This window comes from Coturnix japonica, chromosome 1, assembly GCF_001577835.2.
Source record: "Coturnix japonica isolate 7356 chromosome 1, Coturnix japonica 2.1, whole genome shotgun sequence".
Lineage (NCBI taxonomy): Eukaryota > Metazoa > Chordata > Aves > Galliformes > Phasianidae > Coturnix > Coturnix japonica.
In genome coordinates, this window is record NC_029516.1 from 123,021,035 (window position 1) to 123,044,471 (window position 23,437).

General features: G+C 42.3%; 1 protein-coding gene across 3 annotated transcripts in view; it reads right to left on the reverse strand.

Moving 5' to 3' along the window:
• EDAR (ectodysplasin A receptor) overlaps window positions 1-23,437 on the reverse strand; it is a 71,469-nt gene that overhangs the window by 36,891 nt on the left and 11,141 nt on the right. The window contains exon 1 of one of the 3 annotated variants that reach the window (XM_032441980.1): window positions 21,787-21,948. The exons of 1 other annotated variant lie outside the window; for it this stretch is intronic. In XM_032441980.1, coding sequence (XP_032297871.1) covers window positions 21,787-21,819 — 33 coding nt within the window. In that variant the 5' untranslated portion in view covers window positions 21,820-21,948. Of the gene's footprint in view, window positions 1-21,786; window positions 21,949-23,437 lie in introns of those variants that run through there. One more of the 3 variants, XM_032441979.1, reaches the window with a different exon arrangement.

Sequence of the window (23,437 nt, forward strand, 5' to 3'; positions counted from 1 at the left end):
ATAGAATTCAAGCAACGGTGAACATCATGGCCTTGCAATCTTGAGTTCTGCAACCTAGATTTATAGTTATGTGCATCTTTTTAAATTTAGATTAATCTGAAGCTGCTGTTTGATGGAAGAGCCTTTGTGTAAGCTAAGAGTGTGAATGTAACTTTGAAACGGATTGTAGATTTTATAGTATATAGGAAAAATGAGACAAGGACAGGAAAAGGAAATCTGGGAAGCAGTGTCAGTCCTATGATGTCTAGAAGAGAAAGATCCAATGAGAGGGGAAAAAAAAAAAGAAAAAAGAAAACAAACAAACAAAAAAAAAGTTTAAAGTTATTCCCAGAAATACTAAATATGCTCAAATAAATCTTGGAATGATCTGTCCTGGTACAAACCAGCAGGTGACACATTTTCCTACCAGATGACAAGGGACGTTGTAGCAAATAAACACAGCTCCTTCCAGCTGCCTCAATATTACATGTAACATCTGGTCAGTCTTGAGACATTTTGGATTTGACTGTCCTTTAAAAAAGAGAACTTCCTACAGTTTCCCTCAGAAACTCTTAAATGCAAAGTGTCAAATGCAAATTTAAGTTGCATGCAAACTATCCTCCCCATAAAACACGTCTGAACAGATTTAACACTGTCCCTCCAGTGGTTAAGTTAATGTTGTGATTTCATATTTCCCATATGAGTGTTTTCTTTATGTATGCTACAAGTGAAGGTTTGCAGAGCTCTATTTCCCAAACCAGACCTCGACTCCACTGGGGGGCAGCACATTAGCACATATATTAACGCTGGGAAGCACCGTTTGCTTCCCAGAAGGCAGGTTTTCCTAGAGGAATGTTCAGCTATTATGTGAAGTTTCGCTTAATGGAACAAATACACACGAAAAGATCCCTACAGTGAATATCTCTTCTTATACGTGCTGTTAGATCACTGGATTGTTAGCTAAGCAATCAACACTAAACCTGAGAATGAAACCAAGTCTGAAAGTACAGAGCGAGTTTAAAGATAAACTATTTATTGGCACCAGGATCAACAGATTCTAAATTAGCTACAAAGCTGCAGGGAATAATGATATGTGAAGTCAGTTTTTTTTCTTTTTTCTTTTTTTTTCTTTTTTTTTTCTTTTTAATTCTTAGCCCCTCGGGAGATTTGGGATGGTTTGATGTTCATCTGGAGACTTGACAAAATTCTACAGAAACTTAATAGCCTGCCAACATGGGTGGTTGCTGCTCGAAGGCATTTTAACATGGCAAAGGTCCTGTCTATGCGCTGCAGACCTGCATCACTTAAAGGCAGCTTGGAATGACATGAAAACAGGAGCCGCGCAGTGTCAGGACCCCGCACGCAGCATTGTGAAGGTAACGTGCGCGTATCCCCGCTTTCCCGGGGCAGCCAAGGTGTGGGAGGAATCCATTTGGCCTTTAATTATTCTTAGCACCGCCTAAATGTTATACCCCACAAGGTGATACCACGCCTATATACCAAGGCTTGGGTGGGACACAGCTCCTGCCTCCTGGTTAGAACAGAAATGAAGACCGGAGGGTGAGTTGATGCTGGATTAAAGCAGGAATCAGAGCAAAAGTCTGGGCATGGAGCTGAAGGGAGGCATGACAGGCATGCATCCAGAGCGAGAAACCTGGGCCAGAGCAGGGCACGAGGCTACAAACAGGAGAGGGGAATCTGGTGTAACTGGAAGGGAGCAGAGACAAGCACAGGTTGTTGTTCCCCTTTGGTAGGGTTCCACTTGCTGATCATCTCTCAGCCAGCTGGGAGATGGCTGCTGTGTGGAACCTGGGTTATGTAACTCTTGAAAATGGCACAGGGCCCCTAGGGTTGGAGGCAATGCCAGTCTCCTGTGAGCAAACCACAAAGGCTTTGGGAAGCAGAAGTGAAGCCATGCTGTGCAGAGGGGCAGGATGGGGAAGAGGATGAGTCTTAAACCGTCCTTGTGATGATGTTCAAGTCTCTACTTGAAGGCACGTGAGAAGATTGCTCCACAGACAGCAGTGATGTCTGCCCTGTGGCAGCTCCTGCTTCTCCTGGTAAAACTCTGCAATGCAGTGCCAGCCTCTCTGGGATGGTGACAAGTATTAAAGGGAAGAGCTAGATGAACAAAACCCTGGTTACATGCCATCCTGAAGGAAGAAATACAGATACTCCAGCCTGAAGTCAGGAGCTGAGTAGTTGAGAGATGCACACATGCACACAGAGCAAATGCTGTAGGGGAAACACCAGTGAAGGAAGAGCTTGTGCAGGTTTTATGCTTGTGTGCCTTTCTAAAAGAAGCTCTGAGCTGTACCTGTAGGAAAACTGTTCAGCTGAGAGAAGCCTGCTCTGACAGACTGACTGGGATTGCCCACGGCTCATGGTGGGGCCTTCACAGCATTATTTCAGGGCCTCAATTGTACCTTCTGAGAGAAGACACACACTCTTGTTTTTCAGGTTGTGGAAAAATGTGAAGTACACACTGGGTACATTTGCCAGCACTTTAACCCTTCCTGATGGTTTGAGCTACTTCTTGTCCCTGACTAGGTACATTCAAGTAGGTTCTGGAGAAGAGCTGAGCAGAAATGGTGGAGCTACTTAGAATCTCTTCAGGCTAGGAAGAGGCAGAACTTGCTGGAAATTTGTGCTCACTCATCAGTCCTTGGATTTTTGAGCTTGTGGAAGAGGAGGTTCTCACTGAGCTTTGTGGGTTTTTGTTTTGGTTTGGTTTCTTATTTTTTCAGGGCTGGACATGCAACAGATGGTTTTCTCCACGAGGCTTGCAGCCAAGAACAGAGCTTTACCTTGCCACAGGTTGGATGAACGCACCTGGGCTTTATAAGGAAAAGACTTCCGAAGCAGGAGAAGAAGATGAAAGAGCCCTCAAAGAAATGGCCCAGCTAGGTCTTACACAACTAATAAAGTCTAGTATGGCCACCAGAGGATAGGAGGCAGAGTTGGATGCATCAGTCTATGGATAGGGGACGTGGGCTGCTGGAAAGCAGTGCAGTAGGTCACAGAAATAAGAGAAACACTGTCTGGATGGAGCTAGGTCACTTCATTACATTTGCTGTCAGAAGAGAAGTGAAAAGCAGTGGTGAAAACAAACTGAGATAATTCTAGGAGGAATAAAAATATTTTGTTGTTGAATCATTCCTGGTCATCAGGGTGATAAGAAAGAAGAAGAAAACTTTACGTCTGAAAGTTCAAGTAGTTACTTTTTTGGCCTTTAAGAACTTACCATAATTGCAGTGACAAGAGGCTGATTGTTCTCCTCAAATTAAACTTGCCTGAATTTAGATAATATTGCAAACATTTCTTCAGTTCATACAGACCTTTACTGGAAAATTTGGATCATGGATACTTACTATTTTGGGTTGTTGCATCTCCATGCTATGCCTTCATACATTTTATTACTAAACATGGAAAAAGCTTCATTCTCTCTCTGTTTCATTTCTTTCACATCTGACAGCTTCCTAGATTGTGGCCAAGTATTTGAACAGAAAAAAATTCCTTTTGCTAGGCCAGCATGGATGTTTTTTTTCTGCTTTATCCCCTTATTTTTAAAGAGGTAATTTTGATGGTGAGGTAACATTATAATGATAAAATATATTAAACTAGCCCAGTTAAACAAGATTTTTGCCTCTTCTCAACTGTAATTTCATTAAAAAATAAACCTCTAAGACATGGTGTATCAAAAGCAGAATACCATAAAGGCATTAGATTTTACAAAAAAAAAAAAATCTGATAAGTAATTCTATATATATCAGTACAGTAAAATGCAACTTGTCAAAAGAAAAAAAAAGGGGGGGGGGGGGGGGGGGAGGAGGGGTCTGAGTTCTGTGTTTATCTGTGTTTATTTTAGATTTGTTATCAAATAATTCAGTCATCAAAAGAGAAAGGACCAGATAGGACCTCTGAAAGTTCTCTCATCTGCCCTTCTGTTTCATGCTAAGACAAAGTCAATCTCCACCACCCTGACAAACATGTATCTAACCAGGTCTTGGAATCCTCCAGCAACAGAGATTCCACCATTTTTCCGTGGTCATTTATTCCAGTACTTTGTCATTCTTGGTATAAGGCAGCTCCTCTTAATGTCTAATCTACACCTCTCTTCATTCACTTAAAGATGCTGCAATTCACCTTGCCCACCACATACATGAAGAACAACTTATTTTCTTCTGCTCTGCAATAATCTGCATATTTGAGTCTGGTATCATGTCTCAGATTGGTTGTACCTTTATGCAAAGCAGTCCAGATTCATTCAATCTCACGTTATTAGGCTGACATTTTTAGAGTACTGATTGTTGTTGCTTCTACCTGGATTTTGTCCAACTTGTCCCAATCTTTCTTGAGATGAATGTCTAAAACTGAACACAGTATTTTAATGAAGACCTCGACCATTCTGAATAGAGCATTTCATTGAAGAGTTTATATAGTCTTTTCTACACATCCCAGGATTAAGCTGTGATGAGAATAAAGAGTTGGCAGACAGGTAGGGATGAGATGAGAGAACTCTCATTTGTTACGCCACTGCATGTTTGAGGCTGGTGTGGGTTTTAACTTGTTCTTCTGCCTTCTTCCCTAAGATCCATGTTGGTATTTCAACCAAGATGTGAGAAAATATCTTGCATTTGTATGAGACATAACAGTTTTAAAATGCTACTACTTACGCATCAGCAAACACATTCCTTTTGTATTGCCCAAATCTGTGCCTAAACTCTGCTCTGGGCTTTTCATTCTACTGGAGTAAACTCTACCAAATTTGTTTGCCAGTGATGCCATAGCAACATGTTCCCATTCTCCATGCTCCTTGCTTTGCCAGGCTGGTGAAGGGGATGTTGAGACTGACATCGTAAGTGTTTTCATCTGGAGAACAAAAGCAATCTGTACCCTCAGAAAGCTGTCATCGTATCTCCTGCAGACTGCTGAGCCATGCCAGCTTCAAGCTTTTCACTGTGGTGCTGGATGAAAGCAAAGACTACATCATGAGCTGCTATTTTGAGTTGGATGCTCAAGTTGCTAAAAAAGATTTTTCTGGCAGAACATCTTTGCAATATTTCCACTACAAAAATCTGCTTTCATCCTCAGATCCTAATGCCTCTTTTTGAGGACTGAATGTATTATGGGCAAACACGCTTGCGTGGCCAAGAAAGAATCCAGTTGTGAGGGCTGGTAAAAACAGTTCTGTTTGAAATATAGCAAAAAAATCTCTCTCCTCTATCCATTGATCTCTCTATGTTTTGTGTACATCGCCTGATGGCCAACACTGAGCTCAAACTAAGGCACAAGGCCTTCACAGACAATCTTTATTTTGGAATAGAATAGAACAGAACTGTTTGACTGGAAGAGACCTTCAAATATCATAGAATCATAGAATATTCCAAGTTGGATGGGACTCACAAGGATCAATGAGTCCAACTCCTCTTTCTACACAAGTCCATCTAAAATTCAAACCCTATGTCTGAGAGCAGTGTCCAAATGCTCCTTGAACTCTGGCAGATTCAGGTCATGACCACCTGGGCAGCCTGTTCCATGCTCACCACCCTCTGGTGAAGAACCTTTTCCTAACCCCCAAGCTGACTCTCCCCTGATGCTGTTCCCTCAGGCCCCATCAGTGTCATTAGAGAGCAGAGATCAGTGCTGCCTCTCTGCTCCCCTTGTGAGGAGACATAGACCTCCATGAGGCCTCCTTTCATTGAGTCCAGCTGCCTGACCTCTTCACAACTAACCAGCTAAGGCACATTTTAAGAAGGTCATAATCAAAATGCCTCTTGAACACTGATGGGCAAAGGGCATCAACCACCTCTCTAGGAAGGCTGTCCCAGTTTTTGACCTTTCTCATGGTAAATACATATTTCTGAATGCCCAGTATGACCTGGTGCAGCTTTGTGCCATTCTGTTGCATCCTGCCATCAATTCCCAGGTCCTTGGACAGCCCAGTGTCCACAGCCTCTCTTCATAGGTCATGCCTTCCCTTTAACCAGATTTGTTGTGCTCTTTTGGCTGCTTTCAAGTTACTACAACATTATTGTGAAGCCCACAACATAATTTCTTTATAATAAACCAACACAAATCTATTAACTTCAGGAAGAATACACTGCAGATAATCACTGGTCTTTGATCAAATATTACAGTTAGGTTATTAACTCCTGAAGGAGCTTGCAGAAGGAGATTCTAGAAATGGGACTGACTACTTGTGTTTTTAGCTGCCATTCTGAAGCAGAAAAGGAAATCAGAGTAATATATAGTGCACAGAGCATGAAAGATGCTACAGTAAAGCTTGGGTTTTGACTCTTTGGAGTATGACTGCGATGACTTAGTGCTGCATTTTTTTCACCATGGAAGACCAAAAGAAGGCTTTCATTGTGGAGAGTTTGTAAAAAGCTGTGACTGCTTCTGCAGATACAGTTTCTCTGTACTTTGAAGACCAATAGCACAGAAAAAACCTGCAAAGCTTTAATATGATACTAACCTTAAAACTGTCCTGTTATTAACTCTATGTGATCCCTACTAAGTGGAAAAGCAGGGCATCCAGAGAATGAAATTTCAAAGTGAGTTTCTGCAGATGGTGAAGCTCTAAAGTATCCCATTTTTCAAGTTCCAAGGCCATCAAGCCCCAAAGAGGTTGAATGTGAAAATACCTGTTTTTAGCTTTTTATGTTTGTTTGTTTGTTTGTTTTAAGCTTCTTCAGAAGATCACGCATTAAAAATAGATTGGAGTGTCTTTCAGGTGTTTTACTGCTTGCTTGAGTTCACTCCCAGAGAAAGCAATTGCTGGAGTCAAGTATCTGCCTTGAAAAGAGTCTAACAAACAGATCAGAGATCTACTAACATCATCACATGAGAAAGCCAGTACTGACTGGATACTTTTGGAGAAATGCAGGCAAAAAACAGACTGCCTGCATAATCTGTAAGCAATTCGCAGTCATAAGTGTTGGGATGGGACCGCATTGGTTTGAGTTTATCCTAGGAAGTAAGCTAGTCCATACAGCAAAGCCAGAGCCAGCTTCATTGTTCTGGATTCATCTGAAATGGAGGAAGCCTGTTTTGTTTTGTCTGGAACAGCTCATATGAAACTACCTTTATACTGGTAGCACCTGCTTCAGTATCTTCTGGAGGACTTTGAGGGGCTGCTTAGAGTCAGTTAATAGGGGTTAATAATAAGTAATTAAGTTAATAATCTGTCCTGAATGAGACAGATCGAAACCCAGATCAGCTTGATATATATTACTTAGTTACATTTGATGTTAAAAACATATGTGATCTATTTGCAGAGCATGATGGAAAAAACTTATGTCTAGCAAAATAACACCTCTACACCTGGTGGGTCACCTTTGTGAAAAGGCAAACATTTATAGCAGTGTTGAGGCAGAAGGGGGGCATAGATAGGGTACAGCAAGATCAGCATCCCAAATGAGACACCAAGGCTGGGATCAGACTCTGTGGAGCTCAGGAGGAGCTGGCTTTGCTGGGGGCACTGCTCAGCATCCAGGCACTGGGACAAAAACTAAAAGTTTGTGGAAAGTATTCCGCAAAATCTAAAGTGGTTTACCCTACCCATCCTCCAGGTTAAAATATCTGCAGGTATCAATACATCAATACGGAAGTAACCCAGACGCAGATGGTAATGGATCACACAGGTGATTGCGGTGTTCAGAGGATCAAAATAACAAGGGACTATCCCCTCTTGGAGAAACTGTTTTGGTAAATTCAAGTCTAAGCACGAATCAAGCAAAACATAAATTTTTGGTCTTTCCTGTCAAACACGACGTCTCGTTCCACTGGTTTGGAAAAGATCTTAGCTGTTGTTTCCCTTAGAACAATATGAAAGCCTTGAGGAAAATTAAGCCGGGGAAAGATTCGGTATATAAAATGCACAACACAGAATGCTGGAGAAGTCTCAGTTTGGGCATGAAGAAACACCCTTGTCACTAGTTGGCAGAGTGCAAACCTCCTGCTTACACAAAACTCAACTATAGACGTTGCTCAGCGTGTCTGGGATTCCTGGGTGAGCCTTTAACTGGCTGTGTGCTTCTGTGAAATAGCGCTGGCTCCCAAACCCAGGTGTGACCGCGTGAGGAAAAGCTCCTGCAGGAAGATGTGCGACTCTGAAGGAAGATGTTTGTTGTCAATTAGTCTGCTGCTGGAGAACATAATCCGAAGAATTTCTGGAAGAGGAAATGCCAAGTTCCTAGTTAAACTTGTTGAGTATCTCTGGCAAATTTGAATGAGAAACTTTCTCCAGAGAGACTATAAAAATAACTGGTTGAGCCAAGTAAACAATGTATTCAGTGTGACAACTTTTGTCATCATGTCAACTCTGATTTTCACAGATTATGATGAATACAAGAGCGAGAAGCTGAAATAACACTAAAGGCTTGTAAATGCGGGGGTAGTCAATGAGAGGAGTTGGAGCAGGGCAATGTAAACCCGAATGGTTAAGGCACTTTAAACCTGTAAGGCTTCTTCTGAACATGTCTGCTAGAACACTTTCAGTCAGCACTCTTAACTTAAACACCTATTGCTGAAAACACTGAAATGGCCTAAGATTTGCATCCTTGTGCAATTAAGAACACAGTGTGAGAGGGGAAATGTAATTATTATGTCTTGTTTCACATATCAACTGCTTATATCTTGTGTTGAAGTCCTCTGTGTTGGCAATGCTTGTGCCTGGAGCTGTACTTAGGTGTGGAAATATGAAACCCACTGAATGTTTACTGCAGCTGGAAGATGGGAGTCTTCTCTTGATTGAGAACAACAGACATTGCTCTATATCACTGGAAAGGAATAATACTGCATTGCTAATCTATGTAATGCATAGGGAGACATCAGCCGTGTAATTTTACACAGCTCCAGCACATCATGCCAGCTCTGCAGGGCAGTATCATTCCTGTCCCTGCTTTTGGCCACACTTTACCAAAGGTTATCTATGAAGACATCTTGCACAGAAGGGAGATTATTCAGCTTGCTGACGAAATGGGAACTGGAGCTTGGCCTGCACAGATTAGTTTTCCATCAGATTTTGTTTGTCGTGTTGCATTGTAGAAGAATGATCTAATGCTATGAGCTGAAATGCATAAGAAGAGTTTCCATGATAGACTGATGGTTCTAGTGCATTTTAGAAGCTGCAAATAGGGAAAACATTTTCTCTGTTATGTAAACATTCTCATTTTTGTAAAGCTCTGGAGCTGCCTCAGAAGGGTGAGCTCATGTGCAGCTAAGGAGACTTTAGTTATCTCACTATAGAACAGTCTGACAAGTTGTCCTAGATGTTTCAAATAATAGCTTACAAAATCTGTATCCATCTCTGTACCCTGCTGGTGTACCCCAGCAGTCCTCTGGAGCCATCATAGTAGGATACAAGCAAAAGCAGCCCTCAGGCTGCTGAATATACACTGGGGCAGTGCCAGGGCAAGCAAAGCACAAGGCATATTTCAGCTTTTGTGCTGAGGCCAACATTGCCACTCAAATGTATTTCTTCTGCAGTTCTCAATTCACAGCATGCAGGCAGTAACTTCTATCACACCTTGTACAGTGCTTGGTTAAGTAAAACAGTCTCTGTCAGCTCTCGCTCATTTCTTATGTAGCTCTTTTCCTCCTCCTTTCTGAAATCTCGTGTTGCATCGCTGACCTAAAACTTCTGCAATGACCACAAGTGTTCTTCAGGAGGAGTGGTGCAGCAGTGCCTCTGCATGCAGCCCCAGGTGACTGCACCCTCCTGCACCTGGTGGCTCAGTGGTCACCCAAGATCTCAGCCCTCTGGACTGGGGCCCTTTTACCCTCTATGGCTCAGAACCTACACTAGGAGGGGCTGAGGGGCTCAGGAGTCCTGGTTCAAAGAAAGAAGAGGGAATTAAGTAAGAAGGGGGTGTCTCTTTCCCTGAGGTGCTGTATCAGGCACAGCTGTGCAGGTGAAACCCCACTGAAGTCAGCGTCAGCGGTGAAATTCTTAGTGATCCTGACAGCATCTGGATTTGAGCCACGGTACACAAAGACACGCTCAGGATGGTAGTTGACAGAATTAATAAAAGAGCATCAGGTATATATAAACACTCAAAGGAAGCAGACATATAATTTGCCTATCATAATAATACCACTACAAGCACCAAAGACCTACCCTAACATAAACCTTTACTTAGCAGCCTGAACAGAAACTTAAACATTCTCTTTAAAATAGCCAAATCCTAGCTTAGAGACTGAAATGCAACACTCAATATATTCCAAGTAATGGAACACTCACCAGCACGTTAACAACCGAATAATAGTTCACAACTGGTGAAAAGATGAAAATCGCTGTAGCAAATGTCACTGTACCAAAGGGCTTATTTGTAGTCTGCTGCATGCATCCAAATGAAATATTACAGGAAGATGAACAGAGTCTGTTACAGACCATTTGAAAAGCCACTTCTTCTAGACAAGGCTGTCTGTTCTCATTCCTCTTTGCATCATCAGCTGCACTACTGGCAAACAGTACTGAGGGAATTTTGGAGGGACGGAGGAGACCATGATATTTCCTTGTCACCACGACAGATATGACAGACCATTTGGGCATTACACATTACACATCTGGGCATCCTGTCACACAATTTGAAATCTTTGGAAAGCTTTGGGAACAGTGCTCTGTTACTCTAGGTCTGAGGTATTAGATTACAATTAGATCCCTCTCTTGCTCATGAATTGCTCACTTTCATCCCTTAAATGTGTTTGGAAAACTGGGAATGGTTCTGTAACATCCCACCTGGCAGCTTGGCAATTAAATAAATTCATTTCTCTTTGTTCCTTGCTCCTTGAGACTTGCATCCCAGTGAACAGGTTTTCTGCACTAAAAGTGGATCTGCTCCCCAAGCTGCCATGTATCTTGCAGGCAATTAATACAAAGCTGCTGTACGTGCCATGTGTGGTCAGCAGTCACGGCTCTGGGAAAGGTCCTGAGCTGCACCAAGAGAGCAGGCAGTTTGGTGCTGCTGTCTGGAGGTGAGATGAAGAGAGAGGCTGGCTACCATGCCAAGTGTTGTGGGCACTCTGCCTCAGGGGGCTGGCGCCCAACCAGCACATTAGCAAGGCCTTTGAAGAATCAAACTGCTGACACTGCTGTTTAAGATCGGTAAACAGGCATCCCGTTTCAGCTGTGGTTATGGAAGGATCCTTGGTGACCAGGAAAGAGGGGTTATCAGACTAGATTTTAAGGACTAAAGGACAGTATCTCCTGCTGCAGATCAACCATATGAAGTCTCACTGATCCTTCTGACATTACTGTACTAAGAAGACTGAAAACACCATCCTATCTATTGTCTTCCCTTGTTCTCCTACAGACAGAAGGAGCAGCATTATTTTCCCTTGGCTATTTTGGAGAAGCACTGGATAACAAAGGGTTTGCTTGCTTGTTTGTTTCTGTATAGGATGAGACTCTCTGCTGTTTTCAGAGATGCTATCCAAGCTCCCACCACCAAGCCTGCCAGACTGTACCTGCTCAGATCCTCTACCATGCGCGATGTGAAGATTCAAACCAAAGACTCTACCAGACATCAGTGGCTTTTACAAGAAGGAATCAGATGGTGAAGTACTGTGTTTAAGTGACTTCTTGATAAGAAGATTAATTAAAAATTACACTTTGCTCATTTCACTTTTTTTTTTGGTGAGCCAATATAAAATACCACTGTAATTTATTTTGGCCTGTGGGAATAATATCCCAGAAATAACATCTCTACTTAAATTCTAGTAGCTTAAGATCTCTGTAGAGCTGCCGCCTTCACTGCAAGACCTATAATTAGCCATTCATTATGGCACTGAGCAGTAATACTGAGGAAGCCCATATTACCCCTTGAGCACTGTATCCCAAATGTGCCAGGGAGCATGTAAGGGATGTGCTGACACCCCCCACTCCCACTAGAGCCAAGCAGTGCAGGAGGTCTGAATTCCTCCCCAGGGCTCATCGCAAAGCTCTTCTGCAGAGATACCTCATATAAATCTTGCCTTTCTCAGGTGTCTCATACTGTGAACATCAGGATTGCTGCTTTCCCCCTGTCTCATCTGGAATTATTACTGCCATTGATGACTCTGCTGGGTTCTTCCCGATCACCCTGTTTCTGCCTTGCCCACCTGTGGGGTACAGCTTCTAATACATTTTGCCATTTTCTGTTGAGAAAATTACAAAACTTTATTTCTATGAAGGATGGAAAGCTGATAAACCAAGCACTACTTCCTTCAGGAAGATGGAAAAAACTTGTCCAGACTTTGGACAAAGCACATCTATAATGAGGAGGACAAGGATGGAGATGGCTCACCAGAGCTGTTCCATGTCTGGCCATCACCTTGGGACAGCTAACATTTTCCTGAGTGGAGGGGACTAGATGGTTTACGGGTCCAGCTGAAGACTTAGTTCAGATGGAGTGAAACTGAATATATGAAGAATATCTGAGTACAGGTGTTTCCCGTGATTTTGGGAAAGATTTTAACTTCCTTTCAAGCCCATAAATAACAATTTTATCAGGTAGTATAACATAAACATATGAACTGTTTCTCTAAGAAAATCCTACATTTGAATGAGAACAGATTTTCCAAAGCCTCTTCCCATTTTATTGTCTGAAACTGTTTTCTGAATTAGAACTGAATTTACAAATGCTTTCAGTTGCTTAGAAACAGTACTGGCAAGGTTTATTTGTGAACAAATCACTGCTGAAGGGAATGCCCCTTTCTGTGTACTGCCTTTACCAACATTAATGTAAACTCTCTAGTGGAAGTGGCCTGCAGGATTCTGTGGTGGCAAACATGGAGGTAATGAGACCAGTTCCCATCTTGACACACCGAGACTGATGTAGAGACATTTCTCAGATGTGCCAGATCTCAGCTCTCATATAATCTCCTCCAAACTGTCAGCCAACCTAAATTTATACTTAGAAAAGACACTGGATCCCCAGCATGACAGCTCAGCTCTGAATTCTAATGGGGACTGTCAAGAATAGCAGCTCCTTAAGGTTCAATGACATCAAGAATTTGGTTTGAAGATACCACTTTTGTTGAACCCTGTAGAGCTCCAAGCACAAGGTACTGTAAACAAATAACATTTTTACCAAACACTTCATTGCTACAGATCAGTACTAGCACACACTCAAATTTACTTTTCCCAGGTTCCACATAATGAGAACAAATCAGTAAAATTATGGACAGGAAAAAAAAGCAACACTGAGAGATCTCATCCCTAAGATCATATAAAAGCAGATGTAGAGTGATTTTCTCATTTCAAGTTATGATGGATGTCAGGGAAAGAAAACAGACATAAAATTCCAGTGGCTGGTGCCCACAACATGGTTTATTCCTATGTGAACTGATGGCAAAAATACTGATTTAATTCGCAGTTTTACAGGTTGAAATAGAAAATAATTATATTATGTTAAAAAGCATTGTGTGGAGTGAAACTAGCTGTGTTTTTACCTATACACTGAGTGAGCGTATGTGTAGAGATATGCAGGATAATAAATAAAAGGGAGAGAAGCCACTCTCACTTTGAAGTAGGTCTGCATTTAAAGAGCAGGGTGAAAAGCTGGGGCCTCACGTAGTAGTTCTGTGGGAACATGTGAACAGGCTGCAAAGACAAACCGGGCCCAGCCTCTCCTCCCTCAGCAAATGGAGCCTGTTAAGAGCCCACATGGTGACCAGAGATTCCCAAACCTGCTTCAGTCTTTCTGAAAACTCTCTTATCAAACCCCTTCCAAGACAATGCCTGCAGTGGGGCAGAACTCTGGCTAAAGAGTAAAACTGCCATAGTACAGGCAGCCTGACTTGTGCCCTGAGAATTGGACTATGGGCTGTAATCTTCAGGCAGTTACATGTTCTACAATGTTCTACCATTTCATCATGAAAAGAAAGCACAGCATGTTCATACTGTTAGTCCCTCCCTTATTAATAATTAGAACGAATGCTCCTGACACCCTTTTAAACCATACTGTATGGAAACTACTTACAGCACAGATAAGCGTTTTAGCTCACTGCTAAATGAGCTCGGTGTTGTGCAGTACACAAATAAAGGCCGTCTCTTCCTCAAAGATCTTACAGTCTGAGAGATAAAAACATGAAAGTGCTTGGGAAGATGAGCAACCCAAGGACTGTGGGAGGGGCTCATTGAAGTTACAACTTGAAAACCTCTCATCTCCTGGAGGTCACTTAAAGAACCTGCACATTTTGTTACTAGAAGTGTGTTTTTTCTGGGATTCAATGGTTTTGTAGTTAAAAAACCAAACAGTGAAGCTGTTGACATTTGTTTGTGCCCAGTTTCCTGGCACTCAGGCAACATGCTGCTGCTAACTCCCCTGACACCACTAGGCCAGCCCCTCATGCCAGCCTGCATGAGGGCCAGCACTTTTCTCCCCTTAACCAACGTGGTGGTTTCTGACCTCAAGAGGGGTTAAAGGGAGAGCTGCAGAGACCAGGTGTGTGTTGGATGTGACAGATGCCTTTTAATTTAAATATGTGAAATCAATAGACTGACTGACTTTTGCTTTCACATACTTTGGAAAATTATGAGTCACTAATTAAACAGAAGTAAGTATGATGTAATCAGCAAGTGAAGTTTTCCATGGTCCATCTCTCTTCAGCCCCTGAGCAGGGGTTATATACAGGGTCTGCACCTTCTCTTGCAAAGCATTATGAATGAATATGAAATGAGTGATCCTCCATATGAAGTGTGCAGTTAGTTGTTCTGTGCGTCCCTGTGGCACACATGGAGCCAAGAGTGTTTTGATTCCAGTCCAGTGAAAACCAGGCTTCCCTTTTGCTGGAGGAGCTGAAGAGTTGCTGGAGCAGAAGGCAGCTAATGCCAAGGTAAAACTGTGCACGTTTCTCATCATACGTCTTTGAGTGATACATTCCAGACGCGCTCTTTATTTAATCACATAAAGATAAATAAGCTGCTACTTAATACAAACTAATTATTTTTTAAGCAGCACAGCTCAAAGATAATCTATGCTACAGAATTCCTAGTGGCAAAGACATCCAGGATTTTTTTCATGTAAAATCATGAAGCTTGCTGTGATGCTTTGAAGTTTTAATATGACATGCATTTGCCTGAAAACTTCTATGCAAGCAATAAGAACTCTTGTTCGGGTTCAGTTCTTCAAGGCGCAAGTCTTGCATTTCAGTTTCAATCCCTGCAAACCTGACCTATCTGGTAATGAACTTGCGAAGGACATGTTTATCTCTCAATGCAATAAGAAAATCTGGTGTTTTCAGTATTGATTAGTCTCCTCAACAAAAAATATTCTCATGTCTACAGTAGTAGAGAGTCATGAACAGCGTCTCTCAGAAGAGAAAAAAAGTCACAGTGCCGCCTTCTTTACATCTCTAATCACTACAGATGTTGCACAGTCACACCTATGCAAAGCTAAATACCGTCTCTGTTACATTTTTGATCTTCATTAATTATAGCTCGGAAAAGCATACAAAAAGCAGCCTGCCTCTTTAATACAAATAAGATTAATTGCACGGTTGTTCAGAAAATAAACCACCAGTAGTTAAACAAAAAAATGTTTGTCTTAAAGCAGCCCTTGGATGAAGGTTTTTTAAACTGTTACAGGAAGTGAGGAGGCTGCCAAATCACCATGCCCGTGAGCCTCTCTCTCATTATCAGCCTAAACGAACGCACACACCCCGACACTTTCATCCTCTTCCAGGTCCAAAAAAAAAAGCAAAAGAAGGCAGAAAGGAAAAAAAACCAACAAAACCAAACACCACACAACCACCCCTCCACACAAAGAGGTGTCTCTGAAGTCTGGAATGCACCCTGGCTGTTTGAAGAGGAGATTTATACCTGACACCCTCCTTGAAGCTCATTGTTGAGACTCGCCTGCGTTCAAATCAACCGCAGACTGGCTGCTGCAGGTACTTCATCTTACACCGACCGCATAATCTGAGAGAAATGCATCAGGAACTGTTCACACTCTGAGCTAGGAAAAAAAAAAACAACCAAGAAGACAGCTGAACTCCTAACGTGGGCAGTGGGTGGAGGGAGAAGCAGATGGGCAGGGGATGTACACGAGGAGGCGGCAGCACCACGAGGGCTGGGCAGCCTCCATGGCACCTTTGCTTTGGCACAACCAAAGCAGCTTGCGATGCCCGAGGGAAGCCATGGCCAGCCAGATGCAGAGCCAAGCAGACACCATGCTTGGTGTCCACTTCGTAGTAATCACCTAATAAAAGACAGGGCGTTAGGATTCCATCCATGGTGCAGATCCAGTTATAGCTCATTTCCCAGGGTGAAGAGGTACTGCGCCATTTGGAATAAGGTTGTATTACTTTATGGTACTTAAAAACATTTGTGAGTTTTCCAAAAGAAGCACCAAAAGAGACATGAAGGCAGAAAAATGACAGTATATGAAACACTGTAATGGTTGTTATAACTAACAGATGGTTGATATAAAACGCAAAGTCAGAAAATCTTGTCCTTCTCCATCAGTTCACAATCCCTACCTTTAATCCTGAGACCAGAAAATAATCTGGAATTGACAGTCCTTAAGGGCTATTCTAGTACTTCAGACTGACCCTGCCTTTGAGGAGGACTCATTGGTGTTTTCTGGATTTCACCTAACAGACAGCTCTAATTTGGTTTTCTGATTCTCCTGTCTCAAGCAGTTCAGTGCTAGGCTTCTTCCAAAATTTTCAGGCTCACAGGGATGTTTGGGATGTTGAGATCTGGGAAAAAGAAGCTACTTCAATCCATTTCAGTTACAGCACGCTTTCTATATTTAGGATTTAAAATTATGGTTTATTAGGGATGCAAATTATGAGCATTCCTAGGACTTCAGGTACTTGCATGCCCCAGCTAGCACATAACCATCATGCCATTACAAATCTGAATAAAGCAGGTTAAATTTGCAGCAGAATTAAAATAGGGCAAAAGGGAGGGTGGGAAGAGAGATCGCGCAACGTGTAAAACATCTAGCCACTAGGATGGGAGGAGAAACATCTACTGAACTGAGCTGACACAACTGCTTGTGAAGCAACAGTATCAATCTCACCTTGGCCACAGGTATGCCCTTCTATTTTTGCAGCTGAAAGATTAACCATCTGTACATCTTTTTTCTTCCTTTTTAATTTATTTATTTTTTTCCATGGGAGATAATATCTTCTATCTGGTACCAGCAGGAGGAGGCTCTCAAAGAAATCAGTTTTGTCAGCCTGTGACCATTGTATTGAAAAATGGATGGTGCCTCTGTGGCAGCAATCACAGCAATCCACTGTGGACACTTAGCATGGGACCTCAATAATTTCTGACACGGAGCATCCGAGGAAATAGCATTCGGTATTTCATTCTGACATTTCAGCCCTTGACAGCAAGCTGCAGAATGCTGCTTGAACCCAAAGTCAAATGCAATGGAAGCAGCACAGCTTTATGAAAAAAAAAAAATGTAAGCAAAGCAGGTTCAGCTTGCTGTATCTCACAGGCAGCCACAACAGAGGGAAACAGAAATACGTGGCTCTAGGCAGTCACTCCATTGCTGCACACTTGTTAAAAATAGCTTACTTGCAATTTTCAAGAAATGCTCGCAGGGCCTTCTAGTCTAATGAGGACACCAACAATCAATTAGGCAGACAACACCCTGGATTCCCCAGCACATCCTACACCAGCCCTCAAAGAGATGTCACCTTCCTCTTCTTCCTCCAGAAGTTTTCTAGTTTTGTTTCCATTCAGTCCTTTGCCTGGTACTAATCCAGCTTCTCTCCAACTCGTGCTTTGTCATGCCAGTGACCCCTTCTCTTTATTTCTGCACCATCTCTCTTGCCACCTACTCTTGCTGCCACCTAGTCTTGCTCTCATCCATCTGCTGGACTTGCTGCATGGTGAAGTGGAGCAATCTCAATGGAAAGCAGAAAGTCCTCTGAACCCAATGCTTCTGCAACCACTGCTCACATGCCCACTGATCTTCATAAAGCCCAAAGCGGAATCTCAGCATCTTTGCCTCCCTCCCTTCCACATGCCGCAATCAACACCTTATGCTTTGTCTGCTCCCCTGGTGCAGAACATTTCAATGCAGGCTTTCAGCTCCTCCACGAACTCAAAGTGGTAAAGACATGTTGTGCACATGTTGCTTCTGCATCAAAATAATCCCAGCTGGACCACAGTCTCATCCAACTCACCCTCACCTGTCAAGAGCCTGATGCCATCAGGGCAATGCAGCATCATCAGCCTCTGTCCACTGAGGGCTGGGTATTGCTGAGATCATCTTTTAAAGTTAAAATGTTAGAGCTCATCTTTCTGATTTGTGAGGCCTGTGCCAACAGCCACGCTCTGGCAAATGAACTTTTATCCGAGAACTAAGGACATATTGCGGCCCAGCAGGTCCTTTGGAATCATGCTAGTTAGGGGAAGCTCTTGGAAGAGGGCTCAGCCTCACTGAAGGCAGGGCTCTGTGTGTGTGAGGAAAGAATCATACACGTACCTAGTGGTGCATTCTGTAGCAAAACCATAGAACAGGAAGTTATTTACCCAGTGACTATTTTCTTGAAGTAAATAAAGGGTAATAGAAGCAGCATTTCTGGAAGACAGACCTATCAACTGCACAACAGCAACTGAGGAACTACATTTCTTTTACAGCCTGCCTAAGATGTCATACTGAGCAGAGACCTGAGGGCATGTTTTAGTGATGTGCTTTAAACAGTGAAAAGCAAAACCTAATTCTTCTCAAAGAAGGATGCAAGTAGGAAACTAGTTTAAAGGACAAACCTTTTGAGGGATAGCAAGTGCTTGTGTTTAACTATGCTCAGGTTCCATGCTACCCATTTTCCTTGCTCACTGTTACACAAACCAAGCTCCTCACCTGAATCCCTCAGGTCCTGTTTATCTCCTGCACATCTACTGCTGTTGTAGGAAGAAGCAAAGGCTGGATATAGAACTGCAAAGTGTCTTTCCTTAACTTATGTGCCTAATAAAACAAAACGCTCCTAAAGGGACTAACATCAGTCTTTAAAACACGAAGGTCAGATTTTGCTGCCCCCATTCAGAGAGCTGCATTAACAGCTGAAATTAGTGGGCCTGCCATGAGGAAAGCGTATTCACACAGTTAGCAAAGTCTCCCAAATAAAAAACAAACTGTCTACAATTAAAGTGGTTTTTTTAAGTCTACCTTGAGTGTCCAGAAATAGTATGATTCACACAGACTGTCTTTACTTCAAAGCCCTATAAAAACCTGGAAATGAAAAAACTAAGACTACCATATTCATGTTACTCCTTCCCTGAAATTTGCCCCTGCAACATCTTGTTCCTAAATCTCTGCTGTACTCCCCATTTGCTTTTTGAGGAACTGTTCTTGAATAGATTAAAAAGCACTGTGATTTGGTAAGAACTGAAGACTTGCACACGGGATATGGTTAGCACATTTCAGAGGAGTATATGGTTTCCATATATCAATTTATTATCGGAGTAGTAAGACACACTTTGAGTAAAATGGGACAACATCAAATGCTCACTGTTTCATTTGGAACAGGGAGCTCCTGTCTCTCAAAAGATTGCCAAAACCACAGGGTTATTGGTATTTGTTAGATGGATTTCTTCTTTTATTCATCTGGCTGTATTTTCCCCAGCTCTAACTGAATCCCAAAGCAAACAGACAGAGCTTGTGCAGCCAGAGAGTCATTTTTCTCCTTCCTCACTCACCTGTGTCCCTCAGCCCTTCTCCCTAGCAGTCCTGCCTACCCAGAGGGTGCAGGGAGAAATGTAATCATTGGAGGTTTCATTGTGCAAGTGGCCATGCTGAGGCTACTGGTGAGCTTGTGAGCCTCTGAGAACTGCAGGTGGCAGAAAGGTCCTTGCAAATGTCCCAGTGGGGATGGCTTCAGCCACACCTGGCAATCAGTCATAAGACACTGATCCGTTGGAAACCAACTTTCAACCATGCCGGTGCCCCTGGAGCTACCTTGTCTTGTAACTTTCCCCAGTTTAAAATATCCTGGGTTAATCTTGAACATTTTTTCCCTAAGAAATTTCTCTGCTTCACCAGAGATCAGAGCAAGGATCCAGATCTGTGACAGGAACACTGGATGATGGACTTGAGTCCCAATCCATGGAGGCCACATTTAGTGGCAGCATCTTTTTTCTCTCCAAAGAGTCACAGATGGGATGTGTGACATCCCTACAGGGACGGAAAGAAAACACAGGGACCAGTAAAGGGAGCACTCCGGGGAGCAGTCCGGGGAGCACTAGAGACAGAGAAAGCTTCTCCAGGCAGAGGAGGACATCAAGGCCATGTCTCCTACACCCCAGCTGTGCAAAGGCTAAAAACATAAGCTCATCTACCATCAGCAGCAGGACTCACACATGATGCACAGATCCATTTCTCCAACACAGCCTCAGCCAGGTAAAGCATGTCCAGAAGCACAGGTTCAGGCATGCAAGGAACTCAGTGGATCTGAGCCTGGGTGTTAAGGAATGTAGGCACCTCTGGGGTGAAGGGGCAGGCCAGCAATGTTTCTAAGGATCTAAATTTTAGACTTCCGCTTGTGTACAGATGAGTCTGAAGCACCTGAGTTCCTCTGTGGGATTAAATCCATGAAGATGACCTAAAAAAAAGTTTCTGCTTCTCACCCCAGAGTGATCCTGAATCAAAGATTCTGAGCGTCTGTTTGTTATTCTACAGGCTTCTCACACACCCATCTCTAATTGCTCTTCTGTGATTAAGGAGAAGCGTTTCATCTGTATATATGAAAAAGGGTGAAAACTCTAGATGAAAAACATTGTGAAGTTCAGACAACTGCTTGTGAACTTTCATCTGTTCGGCAAAAACGGACATGTCTATGCAGCTAAGCAAAGGTCTGAGTGAAACACTTGTTAAATTAATCCAGCTAGCATCAGTAACGATAGGGAAAATACCGCAGATAACAGCTTTGCTTTTGTATGTATTTTTGGACTTCATTTATTTGATTTAATTAACACGGCTTTTGCAGCCCATGCCTGTATTTTACCTTTTCTTTAATTTTTTAATCCGGTTCAGTCAAGGACTCAGGCAACAACAAATAAAAGCACAACACCAGCAGTCTGCTAAAATAAATAGCAAAGACATCTGTGACATCAAGACTGAGGAAGCTTCTCAAGTCTTTGCATTCAAGTGTTTCCACCAAAACTGTTTTGAAAGGGATGAACAGAAATTTCTGAAAGAGTAAAACAACTCCAAACACCATACTCCCCATTCATTTTCTTTGCTTCTTAGAATCATAGAACAAAAAGCCATACACACTCACAAAAAAACCCTGCTTACTTGATGTGCTAAGTACATATATCGTTCTACCATTGAGTTTGGTGGGGTTTTTTTGTCACTTTTTTTAAGGAAAAAGTTTGCCACTTCTTATGCACATCTCTGAAATTCTTCAGGGATGCTTGTATAATTAGGAAGCTCTTAGTGAATTAATAAGCCAGAGTACTTTGTAAAGGTATTAAAATAATGTAAGTGAGAGTCACACCCAGGCTATGGTGTGGGTGAGCAATGCATGGAATTGAGCAAGGCTCTAACATATTGCTGAAGGCAAGCGTTCCCTTCCAGAGCAGGCAGTAGCTTTACCAGGTGTTAGCCCATTGTTTCTCAGTCCCAGACTTGTACAGTGATGCTGTACAAAACCTTTATAGCCACTACAAACCACAAGTTCAAGATGTGACTCATGTCTAAGCTTTGACTGGCTCACTGTTACCAGCTTAGTCACCGCCAGCAGCCCCACATACAACTGTTGATCCTGCGGCATCCTCAGCACAACTCCCTCCTATGGGAAAGCCCTGGCTAGTCAGCCTTGCAGAAAGGTAGGGTATTGCGATATTTCTCTTACCATTGAGCCGCTTTGCTCTTCCTGCACTCCCATCTTAATCACTGTGCGAGCTGTTGGCCTTCCACGCTTTCTTTGTGTCTATGTAAATTCACTGTTTGATGCTGCAGAGGCGGAGACGATTTCTAAGTCAAGGGGCAGGTGTGAGTGAAGGGAGCAACCCAACAGCCAAACTATTTGAAAAAGAAACCTTTAATGTCTCATCAGCTCAGCACTTGGAAAAAAAAAAAAAAGAAGAAGAAAAAAAAAAGCCTTCATAACTTGCCTTGAAAACTGGAAAAACAGGGTGTCTGGCTATAATTTAAGACATTAATAACAAGGCGATATTGCCATTCCCTGACATATTTTGACTTTAGCACAGCAGAGTGCTATCTTAAGAACCAAGGCAGGTAATTAATACGTGAAATCCTGTCAGTGACAGAGAAACTGCAGAACGGCTGGTTTGTTTCTCATTCACTTCAAATTTCACATTTCCATTCACAGTCAGAATTTCAATATCTTGAGAAAAGAGCCCAGGCTAAACTGTAGAGCACATCTGAAGAAAGTTTCCTTTTGCTTTGTTGAACAGACATAATGACAAGCAGTTTGGCCTGACTAGAAATTGGAGAATACTCACAGTAAAGTACTGTTGTGACTTTACAGACTGACCACGGGCTTCAGAATTATTCAGCTGCTACCATGAGCAGCCCTGAAACTGCACCCTGAAGACCTGACACCCCGATTAATAAAAAGTTTCAGGAAGAGTGTTTTTCACCTGCAGCCTTTTCACAACAAAACAAGAACATGTTTCACCATGAGGGCACATACGTAGGGCAATATGAACTATTAGAATTGCCACAGTCTTATTTCTCTGTTCCAGAAAAGACTTTTAAGCATGGAGTTAAAGTTTAAGAGAGATAGTAGCTCACTTGCCCTCTGTGGGACTATTTGCCTGTTTGAAGTTTTGTGTGTGCTTACAAGCCTGGCTGTGTAAGCCAGGATATATAATAAGCAGTCAAATAAAACCTCTGCACATGCATCTTTACATCCATCATAGAGATCTCAGTAAGAAACCAGAAATCAAAATGTATTCAAAATTTCCTATTGGACGTGTTCTTTCTGCTGAAATAATCAAATGCTGAGGCTCTTGTCTCATCCAGAACTCTTTATGATACTTGTAGATAGATGGGCAAATGCAGGCATCCTGCTCCTTACGCCTTCAAAGCTATCACGTAAAGATAACAGTGTTTTCTTTTAATCTTTTTTTCATTACTGAATATTATGCTTACAACAATCCTGCTTTGCTACAGATGGTTTCCTGTTGTTTCTGCCAAATGTGAAATAGCAATAAAACTTGAAAAGGTTTTGATGCTGTCACTGCATGAAAAATTGCATCTACAAGAGTAAATTAAATATGAGCCATAGCCTTTAATTGCTTTAATCTTACTTGGTAAGTGAACTTTTTTACCCCCACCTCCAACTCAAAGCTTCCGATAACATGACCTGAAGGGAAAAATATAGCTATGTATTTTAGTCAGGTAGAAAGCCTTCATTAACAAAAACAAAAAAGAGGAAGGGGAAGTTGATAATTCTCATGTCCAGACCAACCAAACAGCCACCAACTCCAACTAACAAGAGCAGTGCCTTTGGCTCTGCATCATAAAATATGTAAAGT